We start from the raw sequence: 13,913 nt of genomic DNA, 5'->3' as shown, positions 1-13,913 counted from the left end.
CAGTAGTAAAATGCCTCAGAAGTTACATTTTGTAGGCTCGTTATGGAATTTTTGGCTATGCATCCACAATTCCGACAGGTATACAGGTCCAAAATCAGTTGACAAACAGTTAAAGCATGACAAATGTCCACACCATCCATGTAGTGGGACACGTCCACCTGCCCAGAGGATGCTAAATGTAAAATGTGAGCAGCTGTTTAAGAATCCCTCTGAAGAACACCTCTAGGCTTGATTATTCCAACACGCTCCTGGCTGGTCTCCCACATCCTGCCCTCCATAAATTTGAGGTCATCCAAAACTCTGCTGTCCATGTCTTAACTCGCACCAAGTCCCATTCACCCATCCCCCGCTGTGCTCGCTGACCTACATTGGCTCCCAGTCAAGAAACATGAAAATTCTCATCCTTGTTTTCCAACCCCTTCATGGCCTCACTCCTCCCTATCTCTGTAATCTCCTCCAGCCCCATAACCATCCGAGATATCTGCATTCCTCCAATTCTGGCAACTTGAGCATCCCCGATTGTAATTGCTCCACCATTGGTGGCCATTCTTTCAGTTGCCTAGGCCCCTAGCTCTGGAATTCCCTCCCTAAACCTCTCTGCCTCTCCACCTCACTTTCCTCCTTTAAGACACTCCTTAAAACCTACCTCTTTGACCAAGTTATTGGTTATCTGACCTGATATCTCCTTATGAGGCTCCGTGTTGCATTTTATTTAGTTTATTTAGAGATACAGCACTGAAACAGGCCTTTCGGCCCACCGAGTCTGTGCCGACCATCAACCACCCATTTATACTAATCCTACACTAATCCCATATTCCTACCACATCCCCATCTGTCCCTATATTTCCCTACCACCTACCTGTACTGGGGGCAATATATAATGGCCAACTTACCTATCAACCTGCAAGTCTTTGGCATGTGGGAGGAAACCGGAGCACCCGGAGGAAACCCACGCAGACACAGTGAGAACTTGCAAACTCCACTTTTTGTTTTATAACGCTCCTGTGAAGCGCCTTTGAATGTTTTATTATGTTGAAGGTGCGATATAAATATAAGTGGTTGTTGTTAAAAATGAATCAAAGGAAACCAGGACTGGAGCTTACAATATATTTTGTATAGTTCTCACTTTAACCAGGTGAGCATCAACATGCTGCTTGTGATACATACAGTTTGCAAAGAATGGAAGAGCCACATACTTCAAACAATCAAACCGCGTCTCCCCCTCCCCCCCACAAAGGCTTTCACCGTGAAACAGGGACAAAAAGCATTTACAAGGAATGCTCAACAAATTTGGCTGAAATTTTCACCTAGAAACATGACCAATGTGAGATTTAGCAATAAATCACCCTCAGACAGTGGACAAGGAATGAGAAGCCACAGAGTGTGGCTGACAGGTCATCTTAGCGATGGATAATAAATTACTGACTGATGGGGTTGGGGGTGAATGCAGTCGGCCCATGTAACACACATACGCCTGCAGGCGTTATGGACTAAGTGTACGGTTGGGAAATGAAGCTCGCTGATATGCTTGTTTCTATAATTATTCAGGAGTAATGAAGATATTTTAGTAGCACCTTTTTTTGTTTGAAGTCAGCTATGGTCAGCTGTAGGCTGACACCTACTAGCAGTTCTTGGGATGTTTTTAGTTTTAAACTGTACAAGAGGTACTCAGCACTTCAGGCAACATTTCCTTCCCAAAGACTTGGGAAGGTTTTACTTGAAGTTACCAAGCTGGATGGCTGCCCGGTTCATGGCACAGCGGAATGTAATTGGCTGAATCTCCCAGTATGGGACAGGGTTGTTAAAGAGGCTTATCCCTGAGTACAGGTTCTTCTTTGCGTAGTAATCGAATCCGCAGAAGTCATTAACGCCCACGGCCGAGATATGATTGTTATGGAGGTAAACCACCTGCAGGCAACAGGGAAAATAAAAAAGTGTTGGCAACAACCGCAGCAATCAGTGATCAGAAACAAAGATTTGCATTTATGTAGCGTCTTTCAAAACCTCTGGATGCCCCAAAGTGCTCTGCAGCCAATGAAGTACTTTTTTCGTGAAGCGCTGTTGCAATATAGGAAACATGGCAGCTAATTTGTGCATCCAGACTCCCACAAAAGAGCAATGAGATGATGATAATGAAATCTGATTTTAGTGATGTTGATTGAGGGATAAATATTGGCCAGGGCACCGAGGGTCCTTTGACAGCACTTTCCAAACCTGCGACCTCTACCTCCTAGAAGGACAAGGGCAGCACCTAAAAGTTCCCCTCCAAGTCACACACCATCCTGACTTGGAACTATATCACCGTTCCTTCACTGTCGCTGGGTCAAAATCCTGGAACTCCCTTCCTAACAGCACTGTGGGTGTATCTACCCCAAATGGACTGCAGCGGTTCAAGAAGGCGGCTCACCACCACCTTCTCAAGGGCAATTAGGAAAGGGCAATAAATGCTGGCCTGGCCAGCGATGCCCACATCCCATGAATGAATAAGAAAAAAAACTCCCCTGCTCTCCTTCGAAATAGTGCCATGGGATCTTTTACGTCCACCTGCGAGGTTTAATGTTTCATCTGTAAGGCAGCGCTCCCTCAGTACTGGCATTGGAATGTCAGCCTAGATTGCGTGCTCAAGTCTCTGGAATGGGACTCAAAACCAACAACGTTCTGACTCGTGGAATGGTAAGCCATTTAGCCCATCATGTCTGAGCTGGCTCTCTGCAAGAGCAACTCAGCTGGTCCCACTACCCCGCCCTTTCCTTGTTGCCCTGAAATTTTTTTATTTTCAGGTGTTTATCCTTTTGAAAGACACAATTGAATCTGCCTCCACCATACTCTCGGGCCGTGCATTCCAGATCCCAACAACTCACTGCGTAAAAATGCTTTTCCTCATGTAGGGGAGATAGTGGCGTAGTAGTAATGCCATTAGATTAGTAATCCAGAAGCCCAGGCTAATGCCCTAATTGACCCTTTTGCCAAAAACTGTTTCTCCCTATCTACTCTGTTTAGACCTACCATGATTTTGAACACCGCTATCAAATCTCCTCTCAACCTTCTCTTCCCTAAGGAGAGCAACCCCAGCTTCTCAAAATGGAGACGTGTGACCAGTGGTGTTCCACAGGGATTCGTGCTGGGACCACTGTTGTTTGTGATATACATAAATGATTTGGAGGAAAGTATAGGTGGTCTGATTAGCAAGTTTGCAGACGACACTAAGATTGGTGGAGTAGCAGATAGTGAAGGGGACTGTCAGAGAATACAGCAGAATATAGATAGATTGGAGAGTTGGGCAGAGAAATGGCAGATGGAGTTCGATCAGGGCAAATGCGAGGTGATGCATTTTGGAAGATCCAATTCAAGAGTGAACTATACAGTAAATGGAAAAGTCCTGGGGAAAATTGATGTACAGAGAGATTTGGGTGTTCAGGTCCATTGTTCCCTGAAGGTGGCAACGCAGGTAAATAGAGTGGTCAAGAAGGCATACGGCATGCTTTCCTTCATCGGACGGGGTATTGAGTACAAGAGTTGGCAGGTCATGTTACAGTTGTATAAGACTTTGGTTCGGCCACATTTGGAATACTGCGTGCAGTTCTGGTCGCCACATTACCAAAAGGATGTAGATGCTTTGGAGAGGGTGCAGAGGAGGTTCACCAGGATGTTGCCTGGTATGGAGGGCACTAGCTATGGAGAGAGGTTGAGTAGATTAGGATTATTTTCATTAGAAAGACGGAGGTTGAGGGGGGACCTGATTGAGGTGTACAAAATCATGAGAGGAAGAGACAGGGTGGATAGCAAGAAGCTTTTTCCCAGAGTGGGGGATTCAATTACTAGGGGTCATGAGTTCAAAGTGAGAGGGGAAAAGTTTAGGGGGGATATGCGTGGAAAGTTCTTTACACAGAGGGTGGTGGGTGCCTGGAATGCGTTGCCAGCGGAGGTGGTAGACGTGGGCACGATAGCGTCTTTTAAGATGTATCTAGACAGATACATGAATGGGCAGGAAGCAAAGAGATACAGACCCTTAGAAAATAGGCGACAGGTTTAGATAGAGGATCTAGATCGGCGCAGGTTTGGAAGGCCGAAGGGCCTGTTCCTGTGCTGTAATTTTCTTTGTTCTTTGTTCTGTTCTCCAATCTATCCAAATAAACTGAAGTCCCTCATCCCTGGAACTATTCTCGTAAATCTTTTCTGCACTCTCTAAAATCACAGCCTTCCTGAAACGTGGAGCCCAGAATTGGACACAATGGGGAGAACTTTACCTCCTCATCCATGGCAGGTTTGGAGGCAGGAAGAGCATAAAATCAGGTAGGATGGAGGTGTGGACCCTGCCTCCACCAAAATTAAGTCCAGGGCAGGAAGGCCTATGAATGGCCTTCCTGTCCCACTACCAGTTGAGGCCCTTAACTGGGCAATTAATGCCCAATTAAGGGCCTCATCCCAACGCCGCCACAATTCGCCATGCGGCCGGCAGCCATCTCGCTATAAGGGAAGTACAACCAAAAGACCTTGCAGGCTTCTTCCTTGCTGTTGGTGGTGGGGGGGGGGGGTGGGGGTCCCTTGTAAAAAGGCACTTAGTGCCTGAACGAGGAACCCAGCATCGGGGAAGGAGGACCTGCTGAATGCCATTCCCCTGCCCTTGCTAATGACCACCTCCCTCATGAGCTCCACCCTGCGAAAACCCTCCTGTCCTGACCTATCTGTGGCCTGGATCCAGCGAAGCTCCTGGATCTCGGTAGGTGCACCTCCAGCAGCAGCCACTGCCTCCATGGTGGTGCCGCTCAGTGGAAGAGCTGCAAGGCCTCTGATTGGCCAGCAGCTTTCCAAGGGCGGGACTTCCATCGCTGGGGTACTTCATCCCACGGGACGCCTGCCACTGTCCACTGAAGTGCCTAAGTAGCACTAGATTCGGTGGGCCTCCCACAGAAGAGGCGACCTGGGGTCTTGGCGTCGCCTTTTCCAGACATCGAGACTCCCGTCACCAGCATAAAATCCCCGGCCAATGCTTCAGTTGAGGCTCTCAAAGAAGAGAATGTGCTGTCCACTCAGTGATGGCTGACACCGAGGGTGGAGAAATAATCGGAAACTTCACAGGTGAAGATCTTTCAAGATCCTGTATCACCATGGTACTTTGAGATTTTCAATTCATTTTAAGGAATATAGAAATAAAAAAGCTGGTATCAGCAAAAGCAACCATGAAGCTGCCAGATTATCACAAGAGCCCAACTGTCCTTTAGGGAAGAAAACCCACTGTCCTTACCCAGTCTGCCCTTTATGTGGCTCCATAGCAAAGTCTTTGACTTGTAACTACCCCTTGAAATGGCCTAGCAAATCACTCAGTTGTATTGGAGGAACAACTCAGGATAGGCAATAAATCCCTACCATATCTCGGAATCACAGAATAGTTACAGCACAGAAGGACACTATTTGGCCCGTCATGTCTGTGCTGGCTCGTTGAAAGAGCAATTTACCTTGTGCCACTCTCTGGCCTTCTCCCCGTAGCTCTGCATTGGAACAATCTAATTCCCTCTTGAATGCCTCGATTGAATCTGCCTCCACCACATTCTGAGGGAGTGCATTCCAGATCCCAACTGCTCACTACATGAAAAAGTTTTTATTTTTGTTGCCATTGCTTCTTCTGTCACTTGCCTTAAATCTGCGCCCTATGGTTCTCAATCCCTCCATCAATGGGAACAGTTTTTCCTATCTACTCTGTCCAGACCCCTCATGATTTTGAACACCTCTATCAAATCTCCTCTCAATTTTCTCTTCTCCAACGAAAACAGTCTCAACTTCTCCAATCTATTCACATAACTGAAGTATATAAATGAAGTATATAAAGAAAATGCTTTTAATGTACCTTCTAAAAATTATGTTCGGTCCATAAAATAGCCAGATTGAACACAGGGCCATTAATATACATATATTACATTTGAGAACGCGTTCACCTACATACCTGGATGTATCGAAGGTCTGCCAAGCCAGCTGGTACTTTGAGGAGTGCATTGTTGTCCAAGTGGAGTTCTCTCAGGTATGGTGAGTCATCCAGTGTCCCATTGTCTACAGTGACAATCTCATTGAAACTCAAGCCCAGTCTGCAATGGTGGGAGTGAATTAGAACACTATTGTCCACAAAAGCTCACCAGATGATAACTAACGGGTGAATTTCATTAATAACAAGAACAGAAAATGCCGGAAACACACAGCGGGTTAGACAGCAATCTGTGAAGATAGAAACGGAGTTAATGTTTCAGGTCAATGACCTTTTGTAAGGTCAAGAATCTTTATGACCTCCAAAGGTAATCAACTTGAAACACTAACTCTGTTTGTCTCTCTACAGAAGCTGCCTGACCTAGAGTCATAGGACTGGAATTTTAGTCCCCGATGGGGGCAGGCATGGAGGTCGGTGGGCGCGAAAATTTGGCTGGCGGGCATGTTTTCCGCAATGTTCCATCCCAGGCCATTTTTCCAAGAGGGGGTGGGGGTGGCAGGGCTACCTGTCTCCAAACGTTGGGTAGCCCATTGAGCCCGTTAAAGACCTATTAATTTTCCAATCGGCATCCGGGCCCTCAGAGGCATCAGAGACTGGGCCAGCTGTCTGGAGGCAGCCGCTCGGTGCCATCGGGGGAGGGGTGTGCACCAGGCAGGCTTTGAGGCCTTCCTCACCTGCCTGTCTTCAGCTGCAGCTACAGGCCGCCCTGTGGAAGGGTTCCCTCCATACTTGTGGCCTGGCTGCTGAGGGTATTTTTCAGTTAAAAATTTAAAAAGTTGGAGGACGCCTCCATCTTGGGGCACCCTCTCTCTTTCTTTTACCTGAAAAGACAGCCTGCTGCTTCTTCAGGGTGGGAAGGCCTCCTATTGGTCCACCAGCTTCAAGATCCCATCCTTCATCCTTAATTGAATGGTGAGCTTGCCCTCTGACACTAATTGGCCAATCCAGGGAAAGTCACTGGCAGGTGACTGTCCCCGGTTCAGGATTCTGATACCACCCACCACCACCTCCCTCCCTCCCCATTTGACCCCAACCCAAAGGGAAAAGTCCTGCCCATAGAGTCATAGTCATTATGGCACAAAGGAGGCTATTCAGCCGATCGACTCCATGCTAGTTCCCTGCAAAGCAATTCGGTCAGTCCGACTCCCCGGCTCTCTCCCTGTAGCCCTGAAAGTTTATTTCCCTCAAGTGCCCATGCAATTTCCTTTTGAAATCATTGATCGTCTCCACTTCCACCACCCTGAGGCAGCGAGATCCAGGTCATTATCACTCGCTGTACAAAAACAATCTTCCTCAGATCCCTGCTGCATCTCTTGCCCAAACCTTAAATCTGCTGACTATTTTCAGCATTTTCTGTTTTTATTTCAGATTTCCAGCATCCGCAGTATTTTGCTTTTCTACTGGTGATTTTCATTCATGCCTCCTCGCAGTGGCAAGCTTGGGATGTGCTGAGAACAATATGCCATGATTTCCTGGTAGTGCATTCTTGGCTGGCAAGGTTTCCTCACTGGCAGAGTGAGTTGAGAAAATGGACTCTGTGCACACATTATCGGTTGAATGGCATCGTTCTGTGCCATTGACTGTACCATGGAGTTTCGGGCATTCAAATGTAAATTAACCCTCATTAAATATTACAGTACTAATGCCAAAAGTGTCATTCAGTATCAAGCTGATTACTCACTTATTATATGTCGCACACTGGCAGTTCATGGATGTCAAAGCACAGCTCATGCTAAGAAATCCCACTTTGTAAAATTAACACCCTGATAAAGAATTAATGTATGTATATCATAGATTGATTTCAAAGCGGTAAACTAATCTGAGGGCAAGGATGGTAGGATTTGCAACTTGCTCCATTAACTGATCCCAAATGCTGGTGAAAAATATTGAGAAGATTTGAAGAGCGGACAAAAATCTTCAAGTCGATTGACTGGGGCACAGGATGTGATGTGTGATGGCGCAGGACATGGACATGTGATGGATGAACAGGATTTTTTTTTAATGGGAGGGAATTCTGGCCAAGTAGTAATTGAAATTTGTAAAGGATTGAGCCTCAAAGGTGTCAAATCCACAAATTAAAGGAACTCAGCCATTGACCTCCAGCAGGGTTAAAGGAGTTAAGGGGACAGGCTAGCAGGAATGGGTCTTTGGGTCAAACCAGGAGAGTACACAACATCTTACATTAAAACAGCACTGGTCACGTAGTGAAATGTCCCACGGCGCTTCATGGGAGCATTATCAAACAAAATTTGACATTGAGCCACAAAAGGAGGTATTAGGGTAGGTAACCAAAAGCTTGGTCAAAGAGGTAGGTTTTAAGGACCATCTTAAAGAAGGAAAGAGAGGTGGAGAGGTTTTTTTACTCTTTCATGGGATGTGCGTTTGTTGCCCATCCCTAGTTGCCCTTGACAACTGGGTGGCTTGCTAGGCCATTTCAGAGGGCAGTTAAGAGTCAATCACATTGCTGTGGGTCTGGAGTCACAGGTAAGGACAGCAGATGTCCTTCGGACATTAGTGAACCAGATGGGTTTTTACGACAATCACAGAATCGTTACAATGCAGAAGAAGGCCATTCGGCCCATCGTGTCCACACTGGCTCTCTGAAAGAGAAATTCCTTCAGTTCCATTCCCCCACCTCCCTGTAACCTTGCACATTCTTCACTCATGAGAGGGGAAGGCATGATAGCAGTCGATTGATGACAGTTTCATGGCACTATTACTGAGACTAGATTTCAATTCCAGATTTTTTGTTATTAATTAATTGAACTTATTAATTAATTGAATTCAAATTCCACCAGCTGCCATGAATCCATGTCCTCAGGGAATTGGCCTGGGTCTCTGGTTTACTAGTTCTGTGACATTACCACAAAGCCACCGTCCCCCAAGGTTTAGGATGGGGATTTAGGGCCTAGGTGGTGCAATTAAAATTGGGCATAGGCTAGAGGCCAGAATTGGAGCAGTATAGAGATCTGGGAGGGTTGTAGGGCTGGAGGAGGATATAGACACAGAGGGCAGAATTTTCACTTCAGGGATGGGAAAAATGAATCAGGGCTGTTTCTGGGTCCCAAACTCACCCCCGGTGGGGGGTGGAATACAGTCGCTCTGAGATTTTGACCGGAGTGCCCCCTTAATTGGCATGGAGACAGGTTCCTTGTCCAATTAAGTGTGGCAGGTGGGATATTGAAGCAGGAGGCCCAATCAGAGGCCTTCCAGCTTGAGAGGAGCAGCTGGCTGCAATGGATGGTAAGCAAGTGAGAGGGCGGATCAACATGGAGGTGACTTTTACTAATTTTTTAAAAATTCAAATAAAGAACAGAAAAAGCAACCAGGCCACCATTGTGGGGGGTGCAGGGGATTCCTGCCTCCAGGCTGTTGTTCTACCCCCTATTGCATCAGGAAACTGGAGACTGACTGGAAAATCCCAGTTGGTCTCCATTACTTACCCTGAACAAGGCTCTGAAGGAACCTAATTGGCTGCCCATCTTCTGCCTCCCCTAAAATGGTGAGCATCAGGAACAGGGTCAAGCAACTGGGCATGCCAGTTGGCAGCGGAATTTTTGGGCACCATCCACCTCCTTTCCTGACCTTGGCAGGACCCAAAATTCTGCTCAGGATGACTGTCAGACAACAAACTTCAGTTTCCATTTACCTGACCAAGTTGTGCAGCCCCTTCAGCGAATTAGCTTTCATGCGAGTGATCTTGTTGCCATTGAGATGTATTTCAGACAAAGAACTCGGGAGATCTAGTGTAGCAGGTGGGGAGGAAAAGGGAAAGAAATTAGCCAAAATGAGTCACGTAAGAGTTAGGATAAACCACTGGGGCTAATGGCTCATTTATAACCTTTCCCCTAAAATATTACAGGAAGTAGCGGTTCCACATCCTGCACTCCCAGCAAGGAGCAGTGCTTTCACTGTAAACACAGCTGGAAAATGTCCAGATTGCAAACTTACCCTTTGTACATTTAAGGAATGGCATTATCAATTGGCTACAACACTGGGATCTCCCCAGCAATGTGGAAAGTTGCCCAGGTATGTCCTGTACACAAAAAGCAGGACAAGTCCAACCCGATCAATTATCGCCCCATCAGTCTACTCTCAGTCATCAGTAAGTGATGGAAGGTGTCATCGATAGTGCCATCAAGCAGCACTTTCTTAGCAATAACCTGCTCAATGACGCTCAGTTTGGGTTCCACCAGGGCCACTCAGCTCCTGACCTCATTACAGCCTTGGTTCAAACATGGACAAAAGAGCTGAACTCAAGAGGTGAGATGAGAGTGACTGCCCTTGACATCAAGGCAGTATTTGACTGAGTATGGCATCAAGGAGCCCTAGTAAAACTGAGGTCAATTAGAATCAGGGGGAAAACGCTCTGCTGGTTGGAGTCATATCTAGCGCAAAGGAAGATGGCTGTCGTTCTTGGAAGTCAATTATCTCAGCTCCAGGAGATCACTGCAGGAGTTCCTCAGGGTAGTGTCCTAGGCCCAACCATCTTCAGCTGCTTCATCACTGACCTTGACTCCATCATAGGGTCAGAAATGGGGATGTTCGCTGATGATTGCACAATGCTCAGCACCATTCGTGACTCCTCAGATACTGAAGCAGTCCGTGTAGAAAATGCAGCAAGGCCTGGACAATATCCAGGCTTGGGCTGATAAGTGGCAAGTAAAATCTGTGCCACACAAGTGCCAGGCGATGACCGTCTCCAAGAGAGAATCTAACAATGTCCCCTTGCCATTCAATGGCATTACCATTGCTGAATCCCCAACTATCAACATCCTAGGGCTTACCATTGACCAGAAACTGAACTGGAGTAGCCATATAAATACCGTGGCTACAAGAGCAGGTCAGAGGCTAGGAATCCTGAGGCGAGTAACTCACCTCCTGACTCCCCAAAGCCTGTCCACCATCTACAAGGCACAAGTCAGGAGTTTGATGGAATACTCTCCATGTGCCTGGACGGATGCAGCTCCAACAACACTCAAGAAGCTCAGCACCATCCAGACAAAGCAGCCCACTTGATTGGCACCCCATCCACAAACATTCACTCCCTCCACCACTGCGCACAGTGGCAGCAGTGTGCACCATCTACAAGATGCACTGCAACAACTCCTCAGACAGCACCTTCCAAACCCACGACCTCTACCACCTAGAAGGACAAAGGTAGCAAATGCATGGGAGCACCACCACCTGCAAGTTCCCCTCCACATCACACACCATCCTGACTTGGAACTATATCACCGTTCCTTCATTGTCGCTGGGTCAAAATCCTGTAACTTGCTTCCTAACAGCACTGTCGGTGTACCTACCCCACATGGACTGCAGCGGTTCAAGAAGGCAGCTCACCACCACCTTCTCAATGGCAATTAGGGATGGCCTAGCAAGTGATGCCCACAACCCATGAATGAATTTAAAAAAAAGAAATTTGTTATCTCTGCACCTATCACTCCGTGCAAACAAATTGCTGAAGAATTAGTGCAAACAACATACACCACCAGTTGGATCAGAAGAAAAAGAATTGCATTTATCTAGCACTGTTCACGACCACTGCATGTCCCAAAGCACTTTGTGGCCAATAAAGTGTTTTTTTGAAGTGTAGTCACTGTTGTAATTTAGCAGCCAATTTGCGCACTGCAAGATCCCACAGACAGTAATGTGATATTCACCAATGATGTTGGTTGATGGATAATATTGGCCAGGACACCAGGGAGAACACCCTGGTCTTCTTCAAAATAGTACTATGGGATCTTTTACATCCACGCGCAAGGCCTCAGTTTAACATTTCATCTGAAAGGCAGCACATCCGACAGAGCAGCACACCCTCAGTACGACACTGGAGTGCCAGCCTGGATTATGTGCCCAAGTCTCTGGAGTGGGTCTTGAACCCACAAAATTCATACTCAGGAGGCAAGTGTGCTACCCACTGAGCTACATTGACACCTCCCACCCTCCAACACCCACTATACTTTTATTAGGTGTCAGAAGTGTCATGAACGCATGCTATGCCGAATGATGATTTTTTTTAATCCATTGGTTGGAAACCTAAATTAAACTTTAAACAACAGGGGAAAAAAAACTGATAAAAGGTGACTGCTAGCAGCTAAAATGGCCACCACAATTTGCATCAAAATACCCTACATTCCAATGTATCGCGGTGGAGACGTAAGGTCAGGTAAATCCTCAACCAGAACAATGGCCTGGGAATTTTGAATGGGCTACCTATCCTGTCCTCATTTAGAAGACAGTAAAGGCAATCTTGGAACATTGACACTGGTGGAGACAGACCACTCAAAAGGCAATCACTGGAACAATGGGACCCTGAGAGAGATTGGAATTCTTAGCCATGAACTCATTAAGTTGCAAGAGAGATTACACTGGGCCATTATGTGGCAGACCCATGATCTGCGTGTTAAGCTAGCTGCTCTCTTTCTCTCTGCAGGCAGAAAAGCAACTGAGACTGACCAGTAAGGACCCAAGAGGGGTCCCTCCCTCTCTCTCTCTCTCTCTCTCTTTCTCTCTCTCCAGACCACTTTGCAAGTTCGAACCCTGCCTGCTGGCTGCAACCATCCAAACCTATCATTGCTGCAGACAGAGATCCAGTGGAGAAAACCATCTGCATCACTGTCTCCAAGAAAATCCTGAACCAGCCAGGACCACCGAGTTCATCTGGAAGACAACAGAGTTACCAAACTCCACAGACTGTATATTTTTTATTCATTCAGACTCTAATCCAACCAACCTATTCTTCTCCACTCTGTAACCTATTTGTGTGTGTGAATCTCGTGTGTGTGTTTGTGTGAAAGTTGGAGTGTAGTTTATTATTTTACTTTGATCATTTTTAAGTGCAATAAAGCTAAAATCTTTCTTGTTTAAACTCATAAAAACCTGTCTGATTGGTTCTTTTATGATCAAAGCACGTAAATGGTTAAACATTCACTGAAATGGTAAGCACATCCACCTTTTAAAAGATATAAACCCTGTCACGGTCAAAAAGGAGGACAAGAGGGGAGCCTTTCGACCCCTCCTCACCTGCTTGTAACAAAAGGAACCCTGAATTAAAGTCTTTAAGAGGAGGAAATGTTGCTACTTTAATGTGTAAAGCTTTGTGTGTGATTAAATCTGTTGGCTAAATTCTGGGAGTGGATGGCAGTCAGATTAGTAAACATGAATCAACAAAAGATATTGCATGTTTGTTTTGTAACTTCCCTGTGAGAGTGGAATGGTCAGCCTGCGGGACTGCACAGTTAAAAGCTCCTTTGCTCTGTTCCCCTTTGGGTTGCTAACCTTCCAGATTGATCTAGAGCCTGCAGGAATTAAAGATTAATCTCCAGGACGCCCGGGAGAAAAAGCATGGGGGTAGAAAATAAATTGTGTTTTCTCATTTTCTTTGAACACTTTTGTTTATTAGCTGTTTATTAGTTATAACCAAAAAGTGTGGGTGCGAGAACACAGCCCTGTTTCACACCACTCAGGATAGGAAAGGGCTCTGATGAGGAGCCACCATGTTGAATTGTGCCTTTCATATTGTCATGGAATGAGGTGATGATACTTAGTAGCTTTGGTGGACATCCGATCTTTTCTAGTAGTCTGAAGAGACCACCTCTGCTGACGAGGTCAAAGGCTTTGGTGAGATCAATGAAAGCAATGTAGAGGGGCATCTGTTGTTCACGGCATTTCTCCTGTATCTGACGAAGGGAGAACAGCATGTCAATAGTCGATCTCTCTGCACGAAAGCCACACTGTGCCTCAGGGTAGACGCGCTCGGCCAGCTTCTGGAGCCTGTTCAGAGCGACTCGAGCAAAGACTTTCCCCACTATGCTGAGCAGGGAGATTCCACGGTAGTTGTTGCAGTCACCGCGGTCACCTTTGTTTTTATAGAGGGTGATGATGTTGGCATCGCGCATGTCCTGGGGTACTGCTCCCTCGTCCCAGCACAGGC

General features: G+C 46.4%; 1 protein-coding gene across 1 annotated transcript in view; it reads right to left on the bottom strand.

Annotated features, from left to right (window-relative positions):
- Positions 1–1,102: 1,102 nt before the first annotated feature.
- Positions 1,103–13,913, bottom strand: part of LOC137379793 (decorin-like) — an 83,163-nt gene continuing 70,352 nt past the window's right edge. The window contains exons 6-8 of the mRNA XM_068051174.1: positions 9,627–9,720; positions 5,942–6,080; positions 1,103–1,908 (exon numbers count right to left, since the gene is read on the bottom strand). Of these exons, the coding sequence (XP_067907275.1) occupies positions 1,714–1,908; positions 5,942–6,080; positions 9,627–9,720 (428 nt within the window). The 3' untranslated portion in view covers positions 1,103–1,713. The remainder of the gene's footprint in view (positions 1,909–5,941; positions 6,081–9,626; positions 9,721–13,913) is intronic.

Source organism: Heterodontus francisci, chromosome 18, assembly GCF_036365525.1.
Source record: "Heterodontus francisci isolate sHetFra1 chromosome 18, sHetFra1.hap1, whole genome shotgun sequence".
Taxonomy (NCBI): Eukaryota; Metazoa; Chordata; class Chondrichthyes; order Heterodontiformes; family Heterodontidae; genus Heterodontus; species Heterodontus francisci.
The sequence above is the reverse complement of the archived record's forward strand: the minus strand, read 5'-3'. Positions and strand labels throughout refer to the sequence as shown.